We start from the raw sequence: 22,638 nt of genomic DNA, 5'->3' as shown, positions 1-22,638 counted from the left end.
TGATAGCGTGCGCAAAGCGCGACGCTCGTGCTCATCGAGCCTAGGATGTACATCCCCCCATGCCGCGGACGCACTGTCCGACATTGCACCGCGTGCGGGAGACGAAGTTGAGTTCTGCCCGTGTTCGCTGTCAGAACCAGCGAGACTTGGTGACTTTAGTGTCGTTGACACAGGGCTCATTGAGAACGGAAGTCGTTTTATTCCAACGAACCAAGTTGCAGTGTCTAGCGGACACGCGAGCCTAATTGAGGCAATAATCGATTGGAACTGTGAATGTTCTCAATCTTAATGGGGGAGAGTCTAACGGGATTACACGTACCCTGGTAACAGGGGTGTGTGTCACACGAGATGGGCATGGTGTGACTGCACCCAAACACGAATACGGTATGTGGCTAGGTAGTCAGTAGTCATGCATGTATTTAGATGTTACCATATAAATTTAGGAAAATCTATACATTTGAAATTAGGCGGCTTTGTCGCATATAAAAAAATAAAAATCAGTTTTAAATTTTCAAGCGGAAAAGTAATTAGCTTTGAATTAAGGCAATATTTTTCTTGGAGTAAGCGAATTGCGATCTGCTAACTCGTACTTGTTCCTAGTATAGAACGAATGGTCGATGACCTAAATTACGCTTCCTCTAAGCGCAACGCTACGGCAGTCCCGCTGCACATTGCGCTTACGTTTATCAACAATTTGATGTTGCAGATAACAATTGTTTACACGATGGTAAAACGAGTCTTTCAAGATCAAGTCAATTAATGATAGCAGTAGTGGGCACCACCACTTATGACAGATGTGACGTTAAACGTACGTAATCGTTGTAATCGGCGCTCAAAAATTACAAGCTATCAGATACTTCTCACACCCAAGCGAGCTCATAGTCAACTCCGACAGGATAACAACATCCACTTAAGAAAAAACAGATAAATGTGAGCAACTTTGTAGGTTCGTCGATTTCGATTTATCAGATGATAAAGCCCTTAAACGATCAGCGCAGAAAACAAAACGCTATTCGTTGTGTACACAGACTCGTCAGATCAAAGCTTTCTTTGTGTATGGTGCACTGCAATCCCTTTGCCAAGACTCTCGCATATCGCTCGCATTGAAATATGAGTGAGATGTGTATCTCGTTTGCCAAAGATATTGGCGACACAGAAAGAATTTAATCCTGAACACAACGCCGATTTTTTTTGCTTCACCATCAAATTAAACATTTCTAAAATGAATGCTATAAAATGCATATCTTGCCGCGACCATCATTCTGTAGCAAATTGAAGCGGCGCAATAGCTGCAAAGACCGCATTCTAGCGTCTCAAATATGATGACTGTACTCGAGAAAGAAGCACGTGATCCTGTCGATGTACTGCGTCTCAAGCTTAAGGATTCGACGTCTACGTCACTACTTAACTCGCAGCTGGTACTCACTGCTTTCTTTTTATTTCAATTAGCTACTCATGTCAAGGATACGAGTTTCATTTACTAATACAACTTTGCAGCTACAAGAGATCAAAACTGACTATATTATCAAGCAAAATAGAACTACAGGACAACTTGTTGGATATGTGCAGGCACAAGTGGATGAGATTGAGCGAGCAAGCGCGTTGCTCGAGCTCGAGACGCCGGTGAAGCAAATTGTTACGAATTTGAGTGATTTAGGACAAACTTGTCTTCGAATGAATGAAGAGCTCGGCGAAAAGAAAGTGTCGTCTTCTGGCGTGAGTATTGCACGACGAAATCTTAAGGAATTAGAGTTTCAGATGGTCTTTTACGACCAATTGCCTGAGAGAGTACAAGAGCTCCACCATGCGTTAGATACCGGACGCTTGAGTTTTGTGGAAGGGTACACGAAGTGGCAAGAAATCGATGATTGGAGGCAAAAGATGCTGCATGAGGTGATGGTAGAATGATGGTATATATATATTAAACTGATGAGTGACCTTTTTGTAGTTAAGTGTTGCAGCAGTAGAAAAACGTGACGAGCTTGGGAACAGGTGTGCTAGTTTATGCAGCGTATGTTATGTAAGAAAAGCTTAACTTTTATTCTATTCATGGTTCCAGCAATGCTCAAGCGCGTATTATGACGTCAATGGCGTCGAGATTGAACGCGATTGAGAGTGTGCAGATCCGGATTAACGCGGAGGTCTGGGGCTGCATGCACCACTGCGTGGAGATCGCTCAATTTGGAAAACAACGTCTTATCGATGCGTTTCAAGTTCTCAATCTGATGGAAAGTCGACGTCAGCGCTTTGTCAAGGCGAAAAAGGAAGTGTATTTAGACAACCAACTAAACTCCATAAATCAGGCCAAAACGATTCGAGAACGATGCGAGATTGAAGTCATGACGTCGCTTGCTAAACGAATCGAAAATATATTTCATTGTGCTGAAAACGAAGCAAAAAAAAACAAGAAAGACGTATTTAGCTCAATATTTGAAGCTGCGACGCAATTGATGTTGGATCTGGAAATTGTGCAATCCGAAGTCGCACCGTGTTTTCCTACAGATATTGATATTATCCACTTGTTTACAAGCACATACAATGCGCAATTAGATAGTGTAATAACTCGTTTAACCGAACGAGCTGACGTAGGGATTGCTCAGCGACTTCAGATTGTTCAATGGATTGATTATTACAACTCGGAAATTATCAAATATAAGCATTCACGAGCGTCCGTTGTACTCGATCGAACTGCTCAAGAGCTTATGACAGCGTATCTAGAAGAGATTAAGGCTCAAATTCACAGTTGGATCACGAATATCTGGAAGCGAGAAGAAGAGTGTGTGGTGGGAACGCAAGGGGAGCTTCAGTCGACGCGTCCAAATGATATTGTGAACATTCTCAAGTCGCAGATTTCAATTGCGCAAGAATGGTTGAGCGGGCGACTAATTGGATGTGTTGTCACGACCTGCTTACAAGTTTTAATGGAAGAACTGAAGACACGATATGAAGCGATTGCAAGTAAACTCGAAATCGTGGATACGGAAATGCTGTGCTCGTTTATCAACGATGCAGAAATTTTACAGGTTTGAGACCAAAAAATGATGTTTTTTGCAGCGATACTGAAGTTTGGGGTGTTTGAAAGGCAAAGTGTCCTGATCTGGTCGAAGAAATCTCGTTTGCTGAAACGGATTCAGAGGAGAAAGAAGCGTTCGACACGTTTGTAGGTGATAGCCTGGACTCAACATCAACTGAAATTGTGGTCTTCGCCTCGAATGCTTGCGATCTCATTGTCAGCAAGATTTTTCACGAAGTCGAGCAGGTAAATAAATACCTCAAGTTCAAAGGCTCAGACTGACTCGCGTTTGCTCTCCTCCGTGTAGGACACTTTCAAGTTGTGGTGGTCAAAGAAATGGGATGAAGGCGCTCCAGTGGTTGAGTCTCTTCTCGCGACTCTCGATGACTACTATTCTGATCTAAAAAAGTGGATCTTTGGCTCGTTTTTCTTTTCAAAAGTCGTGCGCCAGTGCTTAAACCGGTGTGTCAAAGAATATGGCGCAAAATTTCTCCAGCGGACTGTTCCATTCTCCGATTTGGTCAAAAGTGCAAACTCTGTCGACAAGGACATGCATGTACGAAGCTGAAGCGTCCAAATGAGCTTTTGACTTCTAAGTCTTGTGAATTTTGTATTGTTTCATTTGGCAGAGTTTTGTAGACTTTTTTGATAAGTACAGTGCCGACCTCCGTCGAACAGGTATTCGAACAAGAGAGGATATTCAAAAGGAACTCACGCTGTTGCAAGTGATTAGCTGCACGTTACGACAAGAAGCTCCTCCTGACTGCACATTGCAGGAAACAGAGATGCTTCGTCGGCATGCTGTAAAGCTGATTCAGTCAACGTCGACTCAAGAACACAAGGTGAAGGAAAAACCAAGTAAGGACGGTAGCGTTAAAAAAAAGCGATTTGGGGCTATTGCAAAAGGTAAAAAGAGCAAGTCCAAAAAAGATCAGGCGGGGCTTGCTCCAACAAGTACTTCAGACACTTCGTTCACCGAAGATCATGATAGTTTTACCGTGCAAAAGCTTGATATGGCCGCTTTTTTAGGTAATTAAACTGATGTCTAACCGTTTATCATTTATTTTACTTTAAACCTCCCCTATCGAGTCTGCAGTTTGAGATCCAAGTGCAAATACAATTTTTTCTCGGTGAAAAGATATATGCGCTTACGTTTTGGATCCATTGGCTTTTGGTAGAGCTCGAGCATCGTGTGTCCGTTTCTCAGATTTGCCATTTCAAGTAGAGCCCAGCATCGGCAGCTCTTTTTGCGCTTTTTCGCTTTATAGTGAAAGAACTCAAAGACAACGGCAGCTCCGTCTACCGGTATGAAAAGCACACTATTACAACAATTCCACGTTATTGCACAGCGAGAAAACAACGTACAGTCTTCCATCTTTCGCACATTGGTAGCAAGCGAAATGTGGGTCGAAAACATCACATATTGAAGCTCAGTACAAGCTCCCACTCCAGTTTCGTGCGTCTCTTCCATCAACTTGCCGCTGTAGTCTACTATCGAGACAACAATCGTCGGGTTCATGTAAACATTGGCATCTTTTAGACCAATTTTGACGATCTGAATATCCAGATAAGTGGCTTTAAGCGATCGGAGCGCCGAAGCGTTTGCAGTTTCTGCCACAAAACTCTTCATATTTATTTCATTCCCGACCTTTTCGTCAGGTGTCGCTTGCTGTGTTGACTGATTCGATTGACTGATATGAATAGGGAGGATCTCTGGCTCATTCGACATCGCTCCATGAAGAGCTGCAAGTCAGCAAATACTCTAATCAGACAGTCAAGAATGTGAACAGCACAAGTTTGATTTTCACCGTGAAGAACATCTGCCATATCCTCCTTCGTCGGCCTTCGTTGTCCAATGGCAGAGCTCATACCCATGGCTCGCATTTCTAATGCCGCTATGACGTTTTCGATTATCTGCTGTGCTTTTAACAAAACATTTCGCATGAGCATCGAAAGACGAGCGTCATATCATCACTCTTGCCTTTTGTGCATCCGTGAAACGATGACAAGCTGGTAATGCTTTCGTCATGCGACTCGCAAGTCTGATGCATATACCATTTCTTTGATATAAGCAGAAAAGCAATTGCGTTTGAGACGACAACTGACCTCTCGTAAGCTTCCACTCCAACCAGCTCCTCGCCTCCCATATCCAGCTCAATCGCTTGCTGTAAGCTCCTACACCATGCTGCATGTAGCTTTACGATATGTTCCATGATTTTTCGGTCACCTTTTCAACAGGAAAACTGCTCTTCTGTGTCATTTTTAGACCGACATCCCCTCATTTCTAACGCCCCTTCCTTATGTTCAATGAAGGTCTGGAACCACGCGTCGAGCAAGTTGAACATGCAAACGCATCCATCGGACGTGACTTAATTGTGTGCGTAGCTTTTTTTCCGGCAATACATGTAGTAAAAAGTCCACGAGGTACGTTGCGCCGTCAAGTCCGAACGCCACTTCGAGATACTGCATAAAATGACGAGCCGAAGTAATACCTTTACCGAAATCTCGCGCATGGCGCTGAAAACGGGAAAATAGACTTGGATTATGGTGGCAATCGTCCCACACAGCATCTAAAATGGCTGAATTGAGTGACTCGGCGATACTACAATCAAATTCCCACACTGGAGCATTAGAAATGGTACGTTCAATCTCGACCATAAACTGACGGTCCATTTCGTCGAGACCTTGCCACAAGCCATTTCGTGATCGCGCTGATCTAGTTGTCGCTGCAATCTGCCAAGGTGATGCAGGATCAGATCGATTCGAATCTCGTTCTGCCAATAAATAAAATCCATCGACACAAGCTAGCGTTGGAAGGATGTATCCGAACGTCATATGAATTCGCTTTCCTGGTCGAATTGCCCGCAAACCGGCTAGTGGTAAAATTTGATGTTCAGACCCTTCATGATCATTTGTCACGAGTAATATGGACAGATTAAGTATCGTAGCAACCACGACGAGCTCGATAGCACCCACACGCGATTGTCGTTGGGACTTCAAGTCATGTAATCGTCTTTTTAAATCTACCGTTGTCATGAGGAAGTGATTTGCGAGGATATGAGCATGTAACAATCCATAATGCACTAGTGTCTGACGCAAATAATGTACCCCAACAGATAATTGCTCGTGACACGTAGCACCTGATTCGAATACGTCTGGATCATTGGCGATTGGAGAAAGTGATCGTCCAGAACCTGTGAATGCATCGTATAGTCGTTTATCCAAATCGTTGAGCTGTTGCAGCTTGTATAAGACACAATATAACGCTGTATACGCGCCATTGGGTGGTGCGTATACTTGTTTCCAGCCACGAAGCTGCAACATTCGCAAAAGTTGCGTATACACGACACGAAAAGGAGCCACACGACATGCACATTCGTACTTGACACACATGATTAAATTTCGCGATTTGTCATCGATGAGATTGGCCTCAAGTTCGTCCAGCTTAACGTTGTGAACGTGGTGCTCTATTCTCGACCGTCTCCGCGATCGAGGTCTCCAGTTCCGTTCGTTTTCGTCCATTGGGCGTACGACACTGTCGTCCACTGTATTATTCAAGCCATTTCTTGTGTCATTTCCATCTAAATACAAGTCCCAATTTCGAACCGGGTTACGCACCACTGTAACTTCTGCCGCGAGTAACCCTGCATCAAAGTTGCAAAAACAACGCAATACTAGTGGTGCACGTGGGTCCAAGAACCTTGTGAGTCTCAAGTGTGGACTACGTACAAGGCACTCGAGGTACAAATTTAGTTCTGCGCAGCGTTTAGCCAAGAACTTTGCACTGCGATGACGATGTAGCCATGTGCGTCGACGGTGTGGTGGAGGTCGTGCCACTGAATGCATATCTTGTGGAAATGCACGACGCAATTGTGTGTCAAGCCCTTGAAATTCGTCAAATGTACGAAATACTCGCCACGACGCTTGTAATTGAGTGCCACCATGTTGTTCTGTGCAAAATACAATGGCTGTCGAGAGGAGAAATTCGGGCTGTGGCATCAAAGAACGATCGAATTGAGACCCAGCAACATGCACACGCACTTGCAAGATTTCACGAATTGTGTGGACTGCAACTCTCATTGGCAACTGAGTACCACATACCACTCACTGGAAGGACACGGCGCAAGAGGTGCCGAGCAGATGGAAATCAGATGGACTGTCCCCTTGCATTTTATTTGGTCTTACAAGAACATGATTTCATACAGGTAGCTTCACATACAAAAAACGTGTTGTTTGCTGATATACGTGAATTTAATTATAGAGTTGTACTGGTTACATTGCCTCTGCCGCTATTAATTTGGTTGTCAAGTTCACGATCCGAAGAGATTCATAACCATATGTAGAATTGTCAACTGGATTGCATTGCACAAGCGAGGCAAATAATACATAGAGAAAATTGAGGAATTTATTAACTAAAAAGAACGTTTATTCTTTTTGAGTAAAGCAAAATTTGGGTAATCTCATACACCCAATAATACTGGCGTCAAATGCCGAGTCTGTCGGCGAGCGAGACGGAGTTTCTGGTGAGATTGTTCACGATGTCTGACGATCAAAAGTATGTGTATGTACTTAATAATACGTGCATTTCTTTTATCCAGGCAGAACAGGAACTGATAATGATCATGCCACATTTCCACCTTCGCGACCATAACGGCATGCTCAACTTTATCTGTGTACGTGACCCATAATTGCAAAATCGACAATAGAATTTTACAAACAAGTCATTTTTAGGGGAATTTTGGACCTTTTCAACCGGGAATGACCATGCATGTGCCACTGTGGCTTGCCATAATGCTTAAGCAAGTTCACAAGTGTCGAATTTTGGCACCATCATGGCTCTCAGTTGGTAAAATATGTTTTAATTGGGTAATTCTAATTCAAAATGACCCATTCTCAAGTTTATCATTGTAGATTATTTGAGTGCACAATTGGAGCGAGAGAAAACAAGTGAAGTGTTTGAAGAGTTGCCATTTCATTATCTCGAAATTGCGTCACTTTTACTTCAAAAGTATGAGCGATAATTCGAAGATTGAACAACAAATTGCTCACTTTGTACTCATTTTGAAAATTTTAGTGCACCAGAAGATCTCGAACAAAGTGAGCACTTGCGTATACTATTGGAAGATTTACAAAATGTCCGACAAGATAAAATTCGCAATGGTCTTGCCAAAATTGCCCTCGATGTTCAAAATGGGGGTACAGCGCTTGCTATTCAAATGAACAATATCTCTGCACTTGAGATTACATCTGTGCGCGAGTTTATGCTTGGGGTACATGTTGCAATAACAATTCGACTGATTTGCAAGGTTCTAATCATTTGGGTACATTGTATTGTAGTCTCTGAATCAATTTTACCAATTATCGCAACTTACGGCAGGATCAGGTGCAGTCAAAAGTTGATACTATTTGATTTCAAGGTTTACTAAGTACGTGTCCTGTTTAGGTGACAACGAGTCCCAATTGCAATCTCAATCTCAATCTCAGGAACAATCTGTTTCTTCGTCAGGTACATGCGGTAGCTTAAAAAAATCTTATTATATTCTTATGTGTTTGTGATATCTGTGCTAGCGGAAGGTCAAGCAGCTCGTCGACTTCTTCGACGACATCGTGGGTAATTTGTACGCACGTACATGATAAAGTTCTGTGGAAATGTCAATATTTTATTGCAATAAGAGTATTTTACCAATATGGATATAGGGATGACCAAGTTTTGTCGTACACTATTTGTACGATGAAACGTTCGGTTAGTTCAATTCAAATTTGCACGCACAAATATCTAGATTCTATGATTTGAATCCTTTTATTAATCGACGACAACTTTCCCTTGAGTTGCTCCAAACGAAACTACATCACAATATACTTTGCACTTTGCGTACAGGAACTAAACTGTCCGTACAACAGATAAACGCTCTGTCAATTCCAATCATCGTTTAATGCCCATTTCTAAGTGTTTGATCTTCTGCTTTCCTCCCTCTCTTTTTCATACGCTTCGATGTCGTCTCTTTTGTCTCCAACATTGGAAAAGCTGCCATCTCTCGCTGTGTCGCTTTCTGCAAGTGCGAAAATGGAGTTGGGACTGCCACTGGATTCACCATCACCACGTCTGGATTCTTTAATCGAAGTGCCTCTTCTTCTGCACGTTCTCGTTCTCGTTTATCTTCTTCTGCTGCTGCCACGCAACATACACTACATAGCACAGCACATACAAAACATCCGCAAACATCTTCAGCTTCACTCATAAGATCACGAAAAGTGTTTGTGTAATGGTAAGTTAGAGAATAACATTCCAACAATTTCAATGCTCTTACATTCTAAGAGCCAAGTACGATCGTGTAGAGGTCAGAAGATTGAAACGCTTCCATGATGTAGTTTAAAATTGCCAGTAGATCAACTCTCTGAACTTCTTTACGTCTTTTCAAGATTCGTACTTACGTTAGTTTTTGTTTTTTATTAAATTTTACATTTTTTATTATGGCGGATGGTAATCTATGGCGTGACCGAAATAAAGTGTTTGTTGCAGGTTTGCCACCACATGTGGACGACAATGCACTGTACGACCGATTCAAGTCATTTGGTCCAATGCATCAAACTAAAGTAGTGTACGACCAAACGACAGGTCGTTCACGTGGGTTCGGTTTTCTTACATTTAGTGACTACACTAACGCTCTCGATGCTGTGGACCAAATGAACCAAACAAAATGGGACCATCGGATTTTAAATGTGCGATTTTTGCAACCAAAAACACCAATGCAAAATGAGTCAATGCCCATTTCGAAACCACAAAAAGTCATTGGTCCTCGCCCTGAAAATTGTACGACCATTTATGTTGGGAATTTGGCTTATGATATTACAGAGGAAGTGGTACGTAAAGTATTTGACAATTGTGGCAGTATTCGTGCCATTCGATTTGCCGAACATATTCAAACAAAAGAATTTCGAGGCTTTGCGTATGTCCAATTTCATGAAGAAGCAGCATGTGAAGCAGCTATGCAATTGGATGGGATGATTGTCATGGGACGACCGATGAATGTTGACTATGGAGTTCGAGATGAAGGGTACACTCAAGCACGCGAAGAGTTGCAAAAAAAATTGAAAAAAGGAATTTGCCATAAATTTCAATCGGGAAAGTGTACTCGTGGCGACGCGTGTAAATTTGCACATGTCATGCAAGATCAAGATGCAGAAGAGTTGGTACAAGTTAAACAATCACAAGTCGAACATATTGTTTCATCAGAGGCAAACGATGCCCCGATTTGCATTAATTTTCAAAAGGGAAAATGCAAACGTGGGCAAACATGCAAATTTCAGCATTTGCAAGAATCTGCAAAGGTTGAAAAAGTTGTGGTTGACGAGACAAATCCAACGTGTGGGGAGACTGAGGTACCAGTGTGCCAGAATTACCAGAAAGGCAAGTGTAAACGTGGTCAATCGTGCCGCTTTCGCCATGTTGCTGCAATTATAGAGCAGATACAAAAAGTCGAAGATCCGGTGCGTGTTGCATTGCCAGTTGCTGCAGTTGCTCAAGTGGCAATTTGCAGAAATTTTCAGAAAGGAAGTTGCTTGCGTGGTACATCGTGTCGATTTGCACACACACAATTAGTAGAAGCAACTTTGGAAACAGCAGTGGAGGAAGTGAGTGAATACCAAAAGCGTTTTCAAAGTGTATGCTACAATTGGCAACGTAGTAAATCGTGTGACCGAGGCGAGAAGTGTCCATTTCAACACGATGGGGCTATTCGGTTGTTTGATGAAGACGGGACGACTGCAGAAGAAAAGACGGAAAAAGGTAAAGAGAGTAAGAAACGATTGCTTGCTGATGACGTGAAGATTGAGAAGAAGCAAAAGAAACGCAAAAAGGACAAGAAAGAGAGGAAACACGCAAAGAGTGACTAGATTTTTTAGTTTTAAGAATTAAGAAAAGAGAGAACTCGGAGGTTGCAAGTTTAATGTATTGAAAATGCAGCAAATCTAAAACATACAAATATTCTAGTCTAAAATTCTACAAAAATTTAAATGTAGTGTATCCATCTTTTACGCAGTCGTAATCCACTCATGCTCGAGTACTTGCGTTGCACTAATACGTTGCTCTGGATCCACTGTTAACATTCGACGAATGAGATCTTGTGCACAGTCCGAGATACAAGCCCATCTCGAAGACGCACAGTCAAAATCTCCATTGAAAATTCGTTCTTGTAATTCTTCATCTGTTGCGTCGTTGTTTGGGTCAAAGGGATGTGTACCACACAACACAATGTACAACACAACACCAAGTGCCCATACATCCATGGCACAGCCCGATGTTCGATGTTGCATAACTTCTGGCGACGCATACGCAGTTGTACATACATCAAGTTGAGGTCGACTATTGTCATTAAGTCGAAAAGACTGTCCAAAATCAATCAGTCGCAAACCCGTTTCGTTGTCACGTGAGAGTAAAATATTCTCGGGCTTTAAATCCGCGTGAACCACTTTTCGAGAGTGAAGATACTCTAAAGTACTGGCCAATTCACGTACCAAATCCTTTGCACGGTCTTCTTCAAACACACCATGTTGTACTAAATCGTCGTACAATTCACCACCTGTGACTAATTCCGTCACGAGTACATACGCATCCGATGTCTCAAATGCTTCACGTAATGCCAAGACATTGTGTGTTCCTCCTACTTGTTGTAGAATTGCAACTTCCTGAAGAAAATTTTCACGAGTTGTACGTTGTTTTGACACGCGCTTGATAGCTACGCGTGCATTTGAGCCACGATGGCGACCAACGTGGACAAGACCAAAACCACCTTCACCAATGACGCCCTCAAGAACGTACTCTTGTTGGAGATGTCTACGTGTGACCAGCCATGAATCCATACGGTTATGACCACGCTGTTGCTTCCGCACACTCGTGGCTGTGTCTGGTATTAAAAGTGCACAGCGAACGTCACCTCCCATGGTTCTATGAGCGTCTTGACGAGCTGGTGGTTGTAACGAGACACTGTAGGCTACCGCAGCGCATAATGCGGCAGCTCCAGCCATCCGACGCGGAAAGTAAGTGGTAAAACTACCATAAATCATACTGAAGCGAAGTCGAAAGTAGTGAAAAAGGAAAATGAGGTTGGACAATCGCCAGCCAATCTCTGTGACGTTTCGTGGTCTGATTTTTGAATCTGTACAGTCCGACAATTGAACGACTGGGTCGATGAGGACGAGGTTTTTCTTTGCGAGGAAAGAATTAGAATTTAGATATTTAGCACATGTTTTCTAGAAGCCTATTATAAAGAGAATGAAGTAGAATTTCAGACAGAAGCCACTTTATTTAATGGGTAGCATTTCTAGCACTACGTTTGATGTTGTGCGACATACGTACCGACTATATGCTGAGATATATACAGATACCTGGCACCTACTTTAATCGTTATATGGCACCATAACTTGTGATAAATGCGAATAATTTAGTCGAGAGCGCTGCCTTCATCATGAAATTTCAATCTTGAAGTTTGAAGTTTTACATTCCTAGAGATAAACGAGTCTTGACCCGCAGCATCAATGTGTAAAAATACTTAGAAACTGTGAGCCGCAACCGTGAGAAAATCGTTCGTGTCCTCCTCACATTATGGCATGTCTTGGGTCTAATGATTAGGCTACAGCAACCTTCAGATGGATTTTTATGGATTATTAAGCTATAACTGCTTTCTAATATTTGATTCTAGAAAGTGCAGCATCTATAGAGTCAGTGCACCGACTAATCTTTTTGCAGTGCTGAATCTTGATCTACAAGCGTAATCCTCAGCGGATTCACATACTCATGATAAATGATTTTTTTTGGAAAGTTTCACTGCAATGCTGACCGGGTGGCATGATTACCAAACATGAACTGCTCTCTAAAAAATATCTGTCTGCTTCTAATATTTATGTTCTTGCCTTACGTGCGGGAAGTGAATAATATTTATTTGCTAGGACTCTGTCATAAACGAATCTGGCCAAATAGAATCGAGACCGCCAGATATATTCATTAGCCGGGCAATCAAAGTAGTTGGATTCTTTTTGAAACAGAAAGTTTTCCTCCTCGTCTTTTGTATGGAAAATCCCCCAATCTGGCGCTTGAAATCCCCAAAACTTTCTTCCTCCGAATGCAAGTTTTCCTTTAAATTTGTTTTTGTATGATCACATTGTTGGACCTCTCATTGTTAAGCTCTTTGGCAATTTTCACGACTAAAGCTTCATTCTTTGTTCATTGCATTATCTGCTCCATGCACCTAAACATATTGACTGAATGTCTCCGAATTGCGCCTATGGTAGTGACCAAATTCCTAGATTTCACAAGACCAAAACGAAGCAACTTCCTCTTTCTTGTCTTCACGTATTGATGAAAGACAATAAGACTGATCATGAACCACGACGTGTCAAGTGATTAAAGCTGAAGCCTTCAAGCTTTTATCAGGCTACAAAGATCAGTACCATTACAAAGAGCAGTAGCAAGATATAATCTCAAAGTAAAAACACATGGAAAATTTTGCTGCTGCAGACGTTTGCGTCGGGCACGTGACCTCAAGGAAATCATGTAGCGTTTATGTCGTAGATATTGACTTTAATTGGAAAGATCCTTGAACTGCTTTCAGTGAGTAATCTGGCAGGCGATGCCACGGTGTTGACTGTGTTGTTTCTTGAGATCCTCACGATTACTGCTCATTCTTAAGAACAAGCTGATACTAAATAAGGTTGCATTCGATAGACGAGCAATTAGGATTATGCGAAAAAATGCTTTCAAAGTGACGTTTTCGTTCAAACTAAATAGCACATATCGATATACACCTCATGTGACTTTCTTGAAATGCGCACAAGAACTTTTACACTCCAACAATGACTCCAATGAAGGTACATGTGCATATTTTAGACTTGTTATTGAGACACACTGTTTGCGACTAAATTCGCAATTATTGAGAGTGTGAGACTAACAATAAAATCACCTCAGCAAAAAATATACTCTTTATTATCTCACCCAAAATTTGGCAAGAAACCTCGCGGAAAAGTGCTTTCATTGCACAAAGTCTCCATAATTCAAACATCACTGCACGAGTATATGCTACTCTACCGGCTAGGCATTACCACACACGCCGTGATGGCGTTGTGTCGCTCTGCTGTAATCGCATTTGAAAGCGATAATCAAACGCATTTTGCCTTTTTTTTACGTTGTGCATTATACCCAAATGATCAATTTTTTGCGTCAAGTACTTATCGTGTCGTTTTCTGTCGCACCAAACCACAAATGCAGTCAAAAACTCCAGTTGAACTAAGAAAAGCGTCAGTTGAACACCTAGAGCAGGTCTTCGTACTGAAATTTTTCATGAACAGACACTGCAGAAATTATGGAAACTGGTCAAGATGCATTAACTATCTCGGGTCCTTTACAGATATCTAGCGCTCAACTCAATGCAGTCGAACTGACTGATTCAACGCAGAAGTTTACGGCAAAAGCTTACGAGCGTGTCCTTCCGCAAAGCGAAGTTCATTGTATTGAGAGAACGTCACAAAAGCTACGATCCCTTGACAAGATCATCCATATATGGGTACGAGATGCTCGAGCGTTTCGACATGGGATCGAGAGCGCAATGTAGTGTAATGCTTGACTGGGGGTTTGATTAATAGTTTCTCACGCTTTGTATCAAAGTCCGTACTTCTCGCTGCGAATAGCAGACTCCATTCTTGTTTGGGAACTTCGGGTTTGTTGAAAAATCATTCAAAACCATCCAAAGGTCTGAGTTCACGTCTGTTTCCTTGACAGAGTCTTGTGCAAGAACACTTTACGGCTCTTTCAACATATCGCAAAGAAGTGGACGGACCCTTGACCCTCTGTTTTAATGACCAAATTTTAAACGACAAAGAAAGCTTTTTGGCGTATCTTCAAAGCAGCACTACGCTTGAACATGCAAACCTGACAAACTCAAAAAGCCATCAACAGCTTTCGTGGCCTAAACCATTTGCTGGTGACGTTTTGTGAAATTTGTAATCACCGTAGCGCACTTTTACTTACTTGTTATCACGTAGGGATTTTATGGGTGGTACCGTGGCGACCAGCTCGAAAACAGCCATCAGGCTACGAAAATATGTCATACAGTGGAAAAAGCGGTCAAAATTAATCGGCGACGTTTGCAAGGGTTGATTGAGCTACATTTCAATGAAATGATTGTATTGAACCAAAAACTTCAAAACCACTTCCTCATTCTAGCAATCCCCGCGTTTCTTCGTCACTACTCGTGTCATCAATATTCTGACTCGTCTCGTCAATATTCTTGACTTCACATTTTTGTCTTCTCTCTCTTCTGCAACAGCAGAAAGAATCGTACCAGGTCGTGTTTCTTTCTTTAATGTAAGTCGGTCCACCTCCTAAGAATCGATTCAAACACGGAATTAAAAATTCACACCGGCACATGCATCTATAAGCCCAGCTTTCGTGCTCTTTTTTTCGTGTATTCAAATCGTGCAATCCATTCTCGTTGCTTTCAATGTTCTCAATCATCTCTGTCACTAACGATCGTGCTTTTAAGCTGGGGACATGCAGCATCTCTCGTACGTCGTCAATAAAGACAGGAGTCGCATAAATGTCAAGCTTCCAGCGAACAATGGGCTTGGTTTCATCTGTGCCATAAAGTTCCGCATAGAGTGCATAGACCTGTGGATTTACTCCCCGATAATCTTTGGTCGGTAATAGATTGTCCCGCAAGCAATATTCTTCGTAATCAAAGAGTGTTTCATTTCTTAAAGGTCCTGGTCTCTCCGTCGCGTCAATGTCTTTCTCGTCACTTAGTACATAACTCATCCAAGCGTCAAGCCATTTCGTCTCAATAAGAAACCAAGCATCATTGCGACGAAGATCTTTTGAGTCATATGTCAATATCAACTCTCGTTCCATCAACCGACGTGAGAATGCATGCGATCTAGGGGCAATACCGCATTCGAGGTCACAAGCAGAGATTGCATCAGATTCGAGCATTTTTGCCAATCAAAAGGTTCAATTTGGGATATTTTATAACCATTTATTACATGTTAAAGAAAATCTCTGCTACAACTTTCGCTTACTTTCCTCAGCTAAAAATTCGTTAATCACGTCTACATGATCAAACGGGGTGTAACGCAAGCATTTTCCCAGCGCACGACTGTCATAATAAGTTCAAGCATCCAATGAGCGGCAAAATTCATGACACTTGCACTAATTGAGCCACCGAATGAAATTTCACAGCCTGTAAGCTTTCCATCTGCATCCGGTACACGTGAGAGGGTCGTCCAATGGAATAAATCAATCCAGGCCTCATTTTCTCCGAGTGCATCTTGAATTCCAGGCGCTGGAATCGTACGGAAACATACTGTATAACCATTTAGAGTCTCGACGCGAAAGAGCAAATAGACTGTATGAAAACTGCGGTCCATGGTCCGATACTTTGTATGGCGTCGCACAACGAGCGCATCGCGATTAACAACTTGCAAAATCTCAAGATTAAGCTCAACTTTGGATGAAAAGATCACACGTCGCATGAATTCAAGATCTGAAAACGTATGCCACGATTCGTGCATCAGACGCTCGCAACTTTCATTTGCAAAAGTTTTACGAAAGCAAAAGACCATTTTTGATTCGTCATCATCAAGACGCCGATGGTCACTCCATCCAAAGAGTGAAGAGCCTGTGGTTACAAAGTCTTGGCTAGCTTGAAATCGTAGGATAACGTCATACGCTTCACGCATGACTGCAAAACACGTCTTTGGTGCCAATGGAACAAAAGTCGCATGGTACACAGTAGTTATTCTTGGATCGGGTTTTGTATCTGCAAATTCAGTTGCCAAAGCCTGGCATGTATCACGAAACAAGTGTTGTACATGTAAAATTTGATGCAACTTGTGCTGTTCTTTGCGTAATGTGGCGGCTTCTGACGAAAGGCGCATGAATTTGTCGCGCAACTGTTGCACTTGTGTTGGAGTCAACAAAACGCCACGTTCGTTGCTGCTTGTATTCATTCTGAGCCCCGTGGTTTCACTTGTTACACGAGATGTAAGACGCAAATACTCGCGTTCAAGCACCTTGACTTCATCTCGCATGCTTTTAATTGCTCCCTAATACGCTTGTCCAATTACGTTTGGCTTTTTATACCCTTCACTATTCATCACGCACGAACCTGTCGTCGTTGCCGCGACTTTTTTTCAATCCCAGACCGTCGAGTACGCTGTTCAAAATAAGCAACATCCTTAAACGCCTTCCTATTCCCATTTTTATTTTCGACCAGTTCCACGTGTGGCAGTGTAGCAACAAATTTCATGACACTAATAACGTCCACCGAAATATGTTGCACGAGATGAGACGACATCGAGTCAAGAGGGTCACATTGAACCAAGAGGACTACAGTACCTAATGTAGACGATTCTTCAGAGTTTGCGATCACTTGACTTGTTGTCGGCTTCGGAATTGCGTCATCAGAAGCTGGAGAAAATCTCAAGATTTAAGCAGCTGCGACAGATACCACTGAATGAATGTGCCTCAATTTTATCGTCAATCATCAGTAGATTTTTTTCTTTGAAATTAGCGCGTTTGACATAAAAAAGCGCCTCATTGGTCACAAACACTATGAAGTCACTGCTGACCGACCTCTTCGCTGATGTTAGCAGATTCCACTGAGTTGTTAAACGAGCTCGCAGCTCATTGTATTGAATATGTCGATATTACAACGTTTCAATTCAACGATTCTGAGTCTTGGAGTGTATTTGCAAGCATTAAGACTTTGTCCTTCCAAAGCTCGAAACCGTCATTTGCGTTATTGCAGGATTACTGAGATTAACTTTCTACCTACTGTGGCTAACAAAACCCACTTAAGGAACAGATCGTCAAGAAGGTTAAACGAATCTTGTTTTATTACTTTGAGCTTGTGGACCACCTTTATTTGTTGCAATAGCAAGCTAAACGTTCCGTCGTTATTAGACATTTGACTTCTCAGACATTGGACATGACTCAAATGAACTCGCTGAATATTAAACTCGGTATATTAAGACGGTCTGTTATACACCCATTACATCAAACAGGATCTATGTGGTGCATACCACCTCCGAAGTGCTTGGCAGATCCCACATGCACGTTTGACGTCATTGGATGATGTCACAAATGTCCTCTGTACTAATCAGTGCAGAATGTTCTTTATAGGTACGAATCAAAACGGAATGATTGCCAGTCATGCCAGTAATAATCAGATACAGAAGTGGTGATAAACACGTATCAATCGAGTAAAGATTGTTGACATTTATGTACTAGTCAGTACGGAATGATGGTTTCTACTCAGGAATCAACAGTGTTGATGAGACGGAGTGAGCCACGGGACCTTTCCATCAAATTTCTAAGTTCAAATTTTTTAAGAATCCCCTGGGTCCAACCTCAGTGTACCCAAAGTTTCACGTAGTAAGCTCAAAGTTTTTACTTCTGCACCAGGAGATATTGTGGTACTAATCATGTAGCCTTAAGAGCAATTATCTCTTACAGTCGCAATTTCCACCGCATTCCTATCAAGCCGTCTTCATAAGCACGAGCGTGCGTGCCGTGTTTGGGGCTGTCTCGGATAGCATCATACAGTATCGGTGTACGGTACACCACGTCTTGTGTTGTTGTGTGTAGTGCCAACCTCAATATCGAAGTAACATGATATAAGCGTGGTTCACCGAACGTCTATATAATTCCCTACTCTTTCTTAAGCATGTTGCTATGTAGCAAACCGCTACAGTTGGTAGCATTTGTAGTCATCCTCACGTCTACGCGGGTAGAGGCACTTCTTAAGTCTTCAGGGATTCAAAAGATCGAACGATTCCACTCATCCGATGTTTGATCGGTATTAGTATGTTGTGAAGTAGCAGGTGTCTTGTAAATGAGGCCATTGAAATTTTGGTGGCATCGTAGGCGGAGCATACTATAACGCGTGGAAGCGTACGACTAGTTTGTACGTGATATGATTCATAACATTGGAAGCTTGCTCAAGGCCTTTATACCATAGCAATACTAGTTTTTTTATCAAAGTTGCACCCCTCCAATGGAAGGCAAGGTAAAAATCTCTACTTTGGGTCTATGAGTCAGGACAGCTCTGGTTTCAGATGAGTTCTTCTAATCTAGTTTGTCGGGCAAAGCGTTGGGCGTACGAAAATGAGGCGATAAAGTCTGGATTGCTTAACATCGTGGTTGCAGCTATAAAAAAGAGATGTGGACCGTCATTCTCATTCTATCGGCGAGCTGTGAGTTCGACCGGTGCATCATCACCTGTCAGCAGAGAAGGCGTGAGTTGAATGAAACTATTCACAAGATACGATTGCTGACGGTATCTCCGAATTTTCTAACTGAGCACGTCAAGGTGACGAAATTCATGAACATATTCAAGTTGCATCCAGCTTGCATCCGACAATTTTGGAAGCATGTCTTGAGAATGAGAGATTTGGTTGAAATCGCGCTTAAAGAGGAATGCGGCTACAAGCAAGCTTGAACTTTCTCCTTGCGACGACAGAATCACGCCCTTTCCAGAAGTGTACACAGCATTATCCATGAAGTAGCTGCTGGTCCAACACCAACAAACAGTGTGGCCGAGCATAGAAACGTACATTGTTTTGGACGCAGCAAGTCGGCATACATGATGCGTAAATACCTGGACTGGTGGGCGGGAATGGATAGGACAAATGTCTACTCCTGATTGGGCAGGTCGCCCTACTGGGGTGAGACCGAGGGTTACGCACACCGGGGATAGTTAATGAGTGTTTAGGTGTTTTCAAAAATTTGCGACTATTACAGGACTGGTTATGGCACAAGCAAGTGTACGGGGTACGAAGGCCCAAAGAGAATATTGAAAGACTCTCGTTCATTGAGGTACTTACGTGCCGTATGACGATCAAACAAATTCGCGACAGAATTTTCGTTGCGCTGCCAAAGGTAAAAGAGCCGGTCGGTCATAGTATGACTACTATGACTAGCGTACCTTAGATCTCAATAGACATGGCTAAAACGTTTAAATACTTTGAAAGCCCGAAGTCATTATTATTCCCAGACATGGACAGATACCACATAATTCTTTGCATGTCGTGAACGAGCCTGGATCGCTTGGATGACAGGAGCATATGCACTAATAGTCTTGCTCGCTCCGACAGCGCATTAACTTGATCTGCTGATACCACCACCAAACGTTTGCGTACTCGAATGGACCAGTAAGGCGCTAAGACGCCAGCGGTTGTCAGAAGTAGTGCATATTTGAGCGATACCAAATCTGGGGCGGTTGTAAGATGAATGTCTTCGCAAACTTTTGAGAGTTCCCATAACAAAGGAAATTGTTAAAAAAGCCGTATAAAGCACTTCAAGAGTGGGTAATGAAATGCCGTACTTCTGCGCTACTAAAATTGTTGCGGGGCCGTTTATGCAGATTAAAATGGCTCAATAGACGCTTTGTGTGCGGGTTGTTAAGCTCCATAGATGAGGGCTTGCCACGACAAGTCACACAGATTATGAATGCTATGGCGGCACATGAGACGATATCTGTTTAGATAACATAGTTCTACTGGGGGCTGAAGTGCCACGACAGGTGACAAAGACTATAATTGCTGAAGGGGGCTCACGAGCTGCTCATTGTGTCGATGACATAGTTGTACATTGATTTATGGGTATGAATGCGCCACAACAGGTCCTTAGACATAATGAGTTTGATGTGTGTACTCGATATGTGAGCGTCGAGTGGCACCGAAAATTTCGGAAGTGTTTTCCCGATATGACACAAGAGATGGCTTATAATTGGCTGCAGCAAGCGGATAATTTTGTGACTGAATACTAACCCCAGGTTAAGATGACCGGGAGCTAACGAGATCTCCGCATAGAAAAGGTCGTCAAATTTCATTGCATCTACAACAACGTGACGGATCGCTGATGATGTCCAATTGGAAGTACTAGTACTACCATATGTATCCAATAATTTAAACATTAAAGATCTCATATTCTTAGAGGTGAGATTTTGCATGTGGTGGTAATTGACTCCACTGACCGAAAAGCCCCATACTGTAATGAGGGGTACGGAACCGGTCCCAAAATGGGTTGGGTAGCTACCAGCATCCTGCGCTAAAGAAAGCTTATCCCTAGCGTGCAGGTTCCGGTAGCTTAAATTTCTCTTTCGGGCGGTATTTCCACTGGAGTTTTATTCTACTTGACTTAACGAGTGATTAAACATACCCTTTAGCTGTTCCACGCGGTTCAGAAAATTTGCATATTATGACCCTTACAACAAATCTTTTTGGAATCCCAGCTTGTGGTCACAACTGACTTGGGTAACTTCTCAAACGTGCTTTTTATACTACACAGTCATAATAGTTGACTCGAGGCACCCCGAGCGATTCAAAACTGTAACACCGAAGAACAGAATGTAGCTCGGATACAGGGTATGGATCATGCGTTACTCTTTCTATCAAGTCATTATGTGAAGCATTCTGTTAGTCATTTATAAAAAAACAAAACGCTGTGACGAACGGCCTGGAGGAGGAGAGTCGTGAATCGTCTTCGATAAGCTTAGGATCTAAAATTTACATTTTTTATTGTAGCCACGACCGACAAGTTTAAGTGTAGCATTACTGCAGCTTGGATTCACAATTTGTAGACACGGCTTGTGTAAGAATATTTGGCAGCAGTTTGCAAATGAACAGAACTGCATAGTTGTTTCGTTTGCTCTATCTTCTACACATTGCTTTCGCACATCTTGACTCTTGGTCATCGCGTTGTGTACTCGTGATTAAGGGAAGTCTCCTTAAGTACAAGCGTAGCCAGATTGATCAGAGCAACCATAATTTTATTGGAAGCATCTCCTTCATTGAGTCCGACCTTTATGTAGATGCCTTAATGGGAGACAAAGGTTCGTCAAACCATTTTCTGTCTGTGGAATTTTGTACTGCGTAAGTTAGCTCAAACCCAACGGGTGAGATCATTTCGCTTCAGCCTCGTGATCGGTCCGCGCGTATGAGTTGGAGGATGCCCATTACTACATGAAAAATCATTTCCGTAGATCCATCATGTAATCGAAAAGTAGCGGTAAAATTTTGAACCTGGTACCAAGCTTATCAAATACAACCCGTCAAACTATTTTAAAACGTGCAGAACCCTCATACAGTAGCCACTGGCAAGCCATGTTGGTCAACCCTTTGTCGTGAAGCAGCTGGTCGGTTTTGTTATCGCTGATAATAGCAAAACGAGTCTTCTTACACAGACGTATAAAAATAACGAAATATCGGCGCACTGATCGAAGACTGCTTCAAACCCCATAATAATACTCTGCATCGTTCTACCGAAAAGCTTACCGACCAAAGATGCCAACGCCTGCAGCGAGGATTTTGCCCATTCACAGTTTAATCTGTGTGCATCTATAGACTTGCCAATGTACACATAGTGTGCTTCCAGTACATAGCGTTCGCCGAACAGTATCTCATTTTTGCTTCCGCGTTGGCTCTTTAGAAAAATGTGTGAGTTCTTTACTCGCGATTCTCCTCATGAGGTTCCAACATACCCTAAACAGTAAAATCCAGCTTGAATTTTCATGTTCTGACTGTACAACACACGTCACACGTCCGTACGCTTTACCTATCGCCTCGTCAATATGCGA

General features: G+C 42.4%; 11 protein-coding genes across 11 annotated transcripts; 4 read left to right on the top strand and 7 right to left on the bottom strand.

Moving 5' to 3' along the window:
* Positions 1–1,319: 1,319 nt before the first annotated feature.
* Positions 1,320–4,050, top strand: PHALS_05319 (hypothetical protein PPTG_08805; the record flags this gene model as incomplete). The annotated part of the gene is made up of 7 exons (XM_024722874.1): positions 1,320–1,418; positions 1,498–1,893; positions 1,949–1,992; positions 2,060–3,023; positions 3,083–3,259; positions 3,321–3,569; positions 3,643–4,050. The coding sequence occupies 7 exons, from the start codon at positions 1,320–1,322 to the stop codon at positions 4,048–4,050; spliced, it is 2,337 nt and encodes a 778-aa protein (XP_024573907.1).
* A 44-nt stretch (positions 4,051–4,094) lies between these two features.
* PHALS_05318 (axin dorsalization-associated protein) lies at positions 4,095–5,226 on the bottom strand (the record flags this gene model as incomplete). The annotated part of the gene is made up of 5 exons (XM_024722873.1): positions 4,095–4,312; positions 4,379–4,756; positions 4,822–4,930; positions 4,995–5,055; positions 5,120–5,226. 5 exons carry the CDS (start codon positions 5,224–5,226, stop codon positions 4,095–4,097), a joined length of 873 nt encoding a protein of 290 aa, XP_024573906.1.
* A 91-nt stretch (positions 5,227–5,317) lies between these two features.
* PHALS_05317 (Phox homologous domain) lies at positions 5,318–7,093 on the bottom strand (the record flags this gene model as incomplete). Its single annotated transcript, XM_024722872.1, has 1 exon — positions 5,318–7,093. The coding sequence occupies one exon, from the start codon at positions 7,091–7,093 to the stop codon at positions 5,318–5,320; it is 1,776 nt and encodes a 591-aa protein (XP_024573905.1).
* Positions 7,094–7,500: 407 nt separating this feature from the next.
* Positions 7,501–8,628, top strand: PHALS_05316 (dna replication complex gins protein psf2; the record flags this gene model as incomplete). The annotated part of the gene is made up of 8 exons (XM_024722871.1): positions 7,501–7,536; positions 7,612–7,686; positions 7,745–7,859; positions 7,925–8,021; positions 8,088–8,283; positions 8,351–8,396; positions 8,457–8,519; positions 8,582–8,628. 8 exons carry the CDS (start codon positions 7,501–7,503, stop codon positions 8,626–8,628), a joined length of 675 nt encoding a protein of 224 aa, XP_024573904.1.
* A 315-nt stretch (positions 8,629–8,943) lies between these two features.
* Positions 8,944–9,252, bottom strand: PHALS_05315 (uncharacterized protein; the record flags this gene model as incomplete). The annotated part of the gene is made up of 1 exon (XM_024722869.1): positions 8,944–9,252. One exon carries the CDS (start codon positions 9,250–9,252, stop codon positions 8,944–8,946), a length of 309 nt encoding a protein of 102 aa, XP_024573903.1.
* Positions 9,253–9,484: 232 nt separating this feature from the next.
* On the top strand, positions 9,485–10,906 carry PHALS_05314 (rna binding protein; the record flags this gene model as incomplete). Its single annotated transcript, XM_024722868.1, has 1 exon — positions 9,485–10,906. The coding sequence occupies one exon, from the start codon at positions 9,485–9,487 to the stop codon at positions 10,904–10,906; it is 1,422 nt and encodes a 473-aa protein (XP_024573902.1).
* A 206-nt stretch (positions 10,907–11,112) lies between these two features.
* Positions 11,113–12,076, bottom strand: PHALS_05313 (camk protein kinase; the record flags this gene model as incomplete). The annotated part of the gene is made up of 2 exons (XM_024722867.1): positions 11,113–11,217; positions 11,294–12,076. The coding sequence occupies 2 exons, from the start codon at positions 12,074–12,076 to the stop codon at positions 11,113–11,115; spliced, it is 888 nt and encodes a 295-aa protein (XP_024573901.1).
* Positions 12,077–14,367: 2,291 nt separating this feature from the next.
* PHALS_05312 (uncharacterized protein) lies at positions 14,368–15,138 on the top strand (the record flags this gene model as incomplete). Its single annotated transcript, XM_024722866.1, has 4 exons — positions 14,368–14,612; positions 14,670–14,721; positions 14,784–14,985; positions 15,047–15,138. 4 exons carry the CDS (start codon positions 14,368–14,370, stop codon positions 15,136–15,138), a joined length of 591 nt encoding a protein of 196 aa, XP_024573900.1.
* An 80-nt stretch (positions 15,139–15,218) lies between these two features.
* PHALS_05311 (Peptidase C19, ubiquitin-specific peptidase, DUSP domain) lies at positions 15,219–15,911 on the bottom strand (the record flags this gene model as incomplete). The annotated part of the gene is made up of 1 exon (XM_024722865.1): positions 15,219–15,911. The coding sequence occupies one exon, from the start codon at positions 15,909–15,911 to the stop codon at positions 15,219–15,221; it is 693 nt and encodes a 230-aa protein (XP_024573899.1).
* Positions 15,912–16,108: 197 nt separating this feature from the next.
* Positions 16,109–17,967, bottom strand: PHALS_05310 (uncharacterized protein; the record flags this gene model as incomplete). The annotated part of the gene is made up of 4 exons (XM_024722864.1): positions 16,109–17,104; positions 17,167–17,311; positions 17,397–17,411; positions 17,855–17,967. The coding sequence occupies 4 exons, from the start codon at positions 17,965–17,967 to the stop codon at positions 16,109–16,111; spliced, it is 1,269 nt and encodes a 422-aa protein (XP_024573898.1).
* A 1,275-nt stretch (positions 17,968–19,242) lies between these two features.
* PHALS_05309 (uncharacterized protein) lies at positions 19,243–19,560 on the bottom strand (the record flags this gene model as incomplete). The annotated part of the gene is made up of 2 exons (XM_024722863.1): positions 19,243–19,280; positions 19,359–19,560. The coding sequence occupies 2 exons, from the start codon at positions 19,558–19,560 to the stop codon at positions 19,243–19,245; spliced, it is 240 nt and encodes a 79-aa protein (XP_024573897.1).
* Between the last annotated feature and the right edge of the window lie 3,078 nt (positions 19,561–22,638).

This window comes from Plasmopara halstedii (genome assembly GCF_900000015.1).
Source record: "Plasmopara halstedii genome assembly, contig: Scaffold_289, whole genome shotgun sequence".
NCBI classification, from domain to species: Eukaryota; Oomycota; class Peronosporomycetes; order Peronosporales; family Peronosporaceae; genus Plasmopara; species Plasmopara halstedii.
The sequence above is the reverse complement of the archived record's forward strand: the minus strand, read 5'-3'. Positions and strand labels throughout refer to the sequence as shown.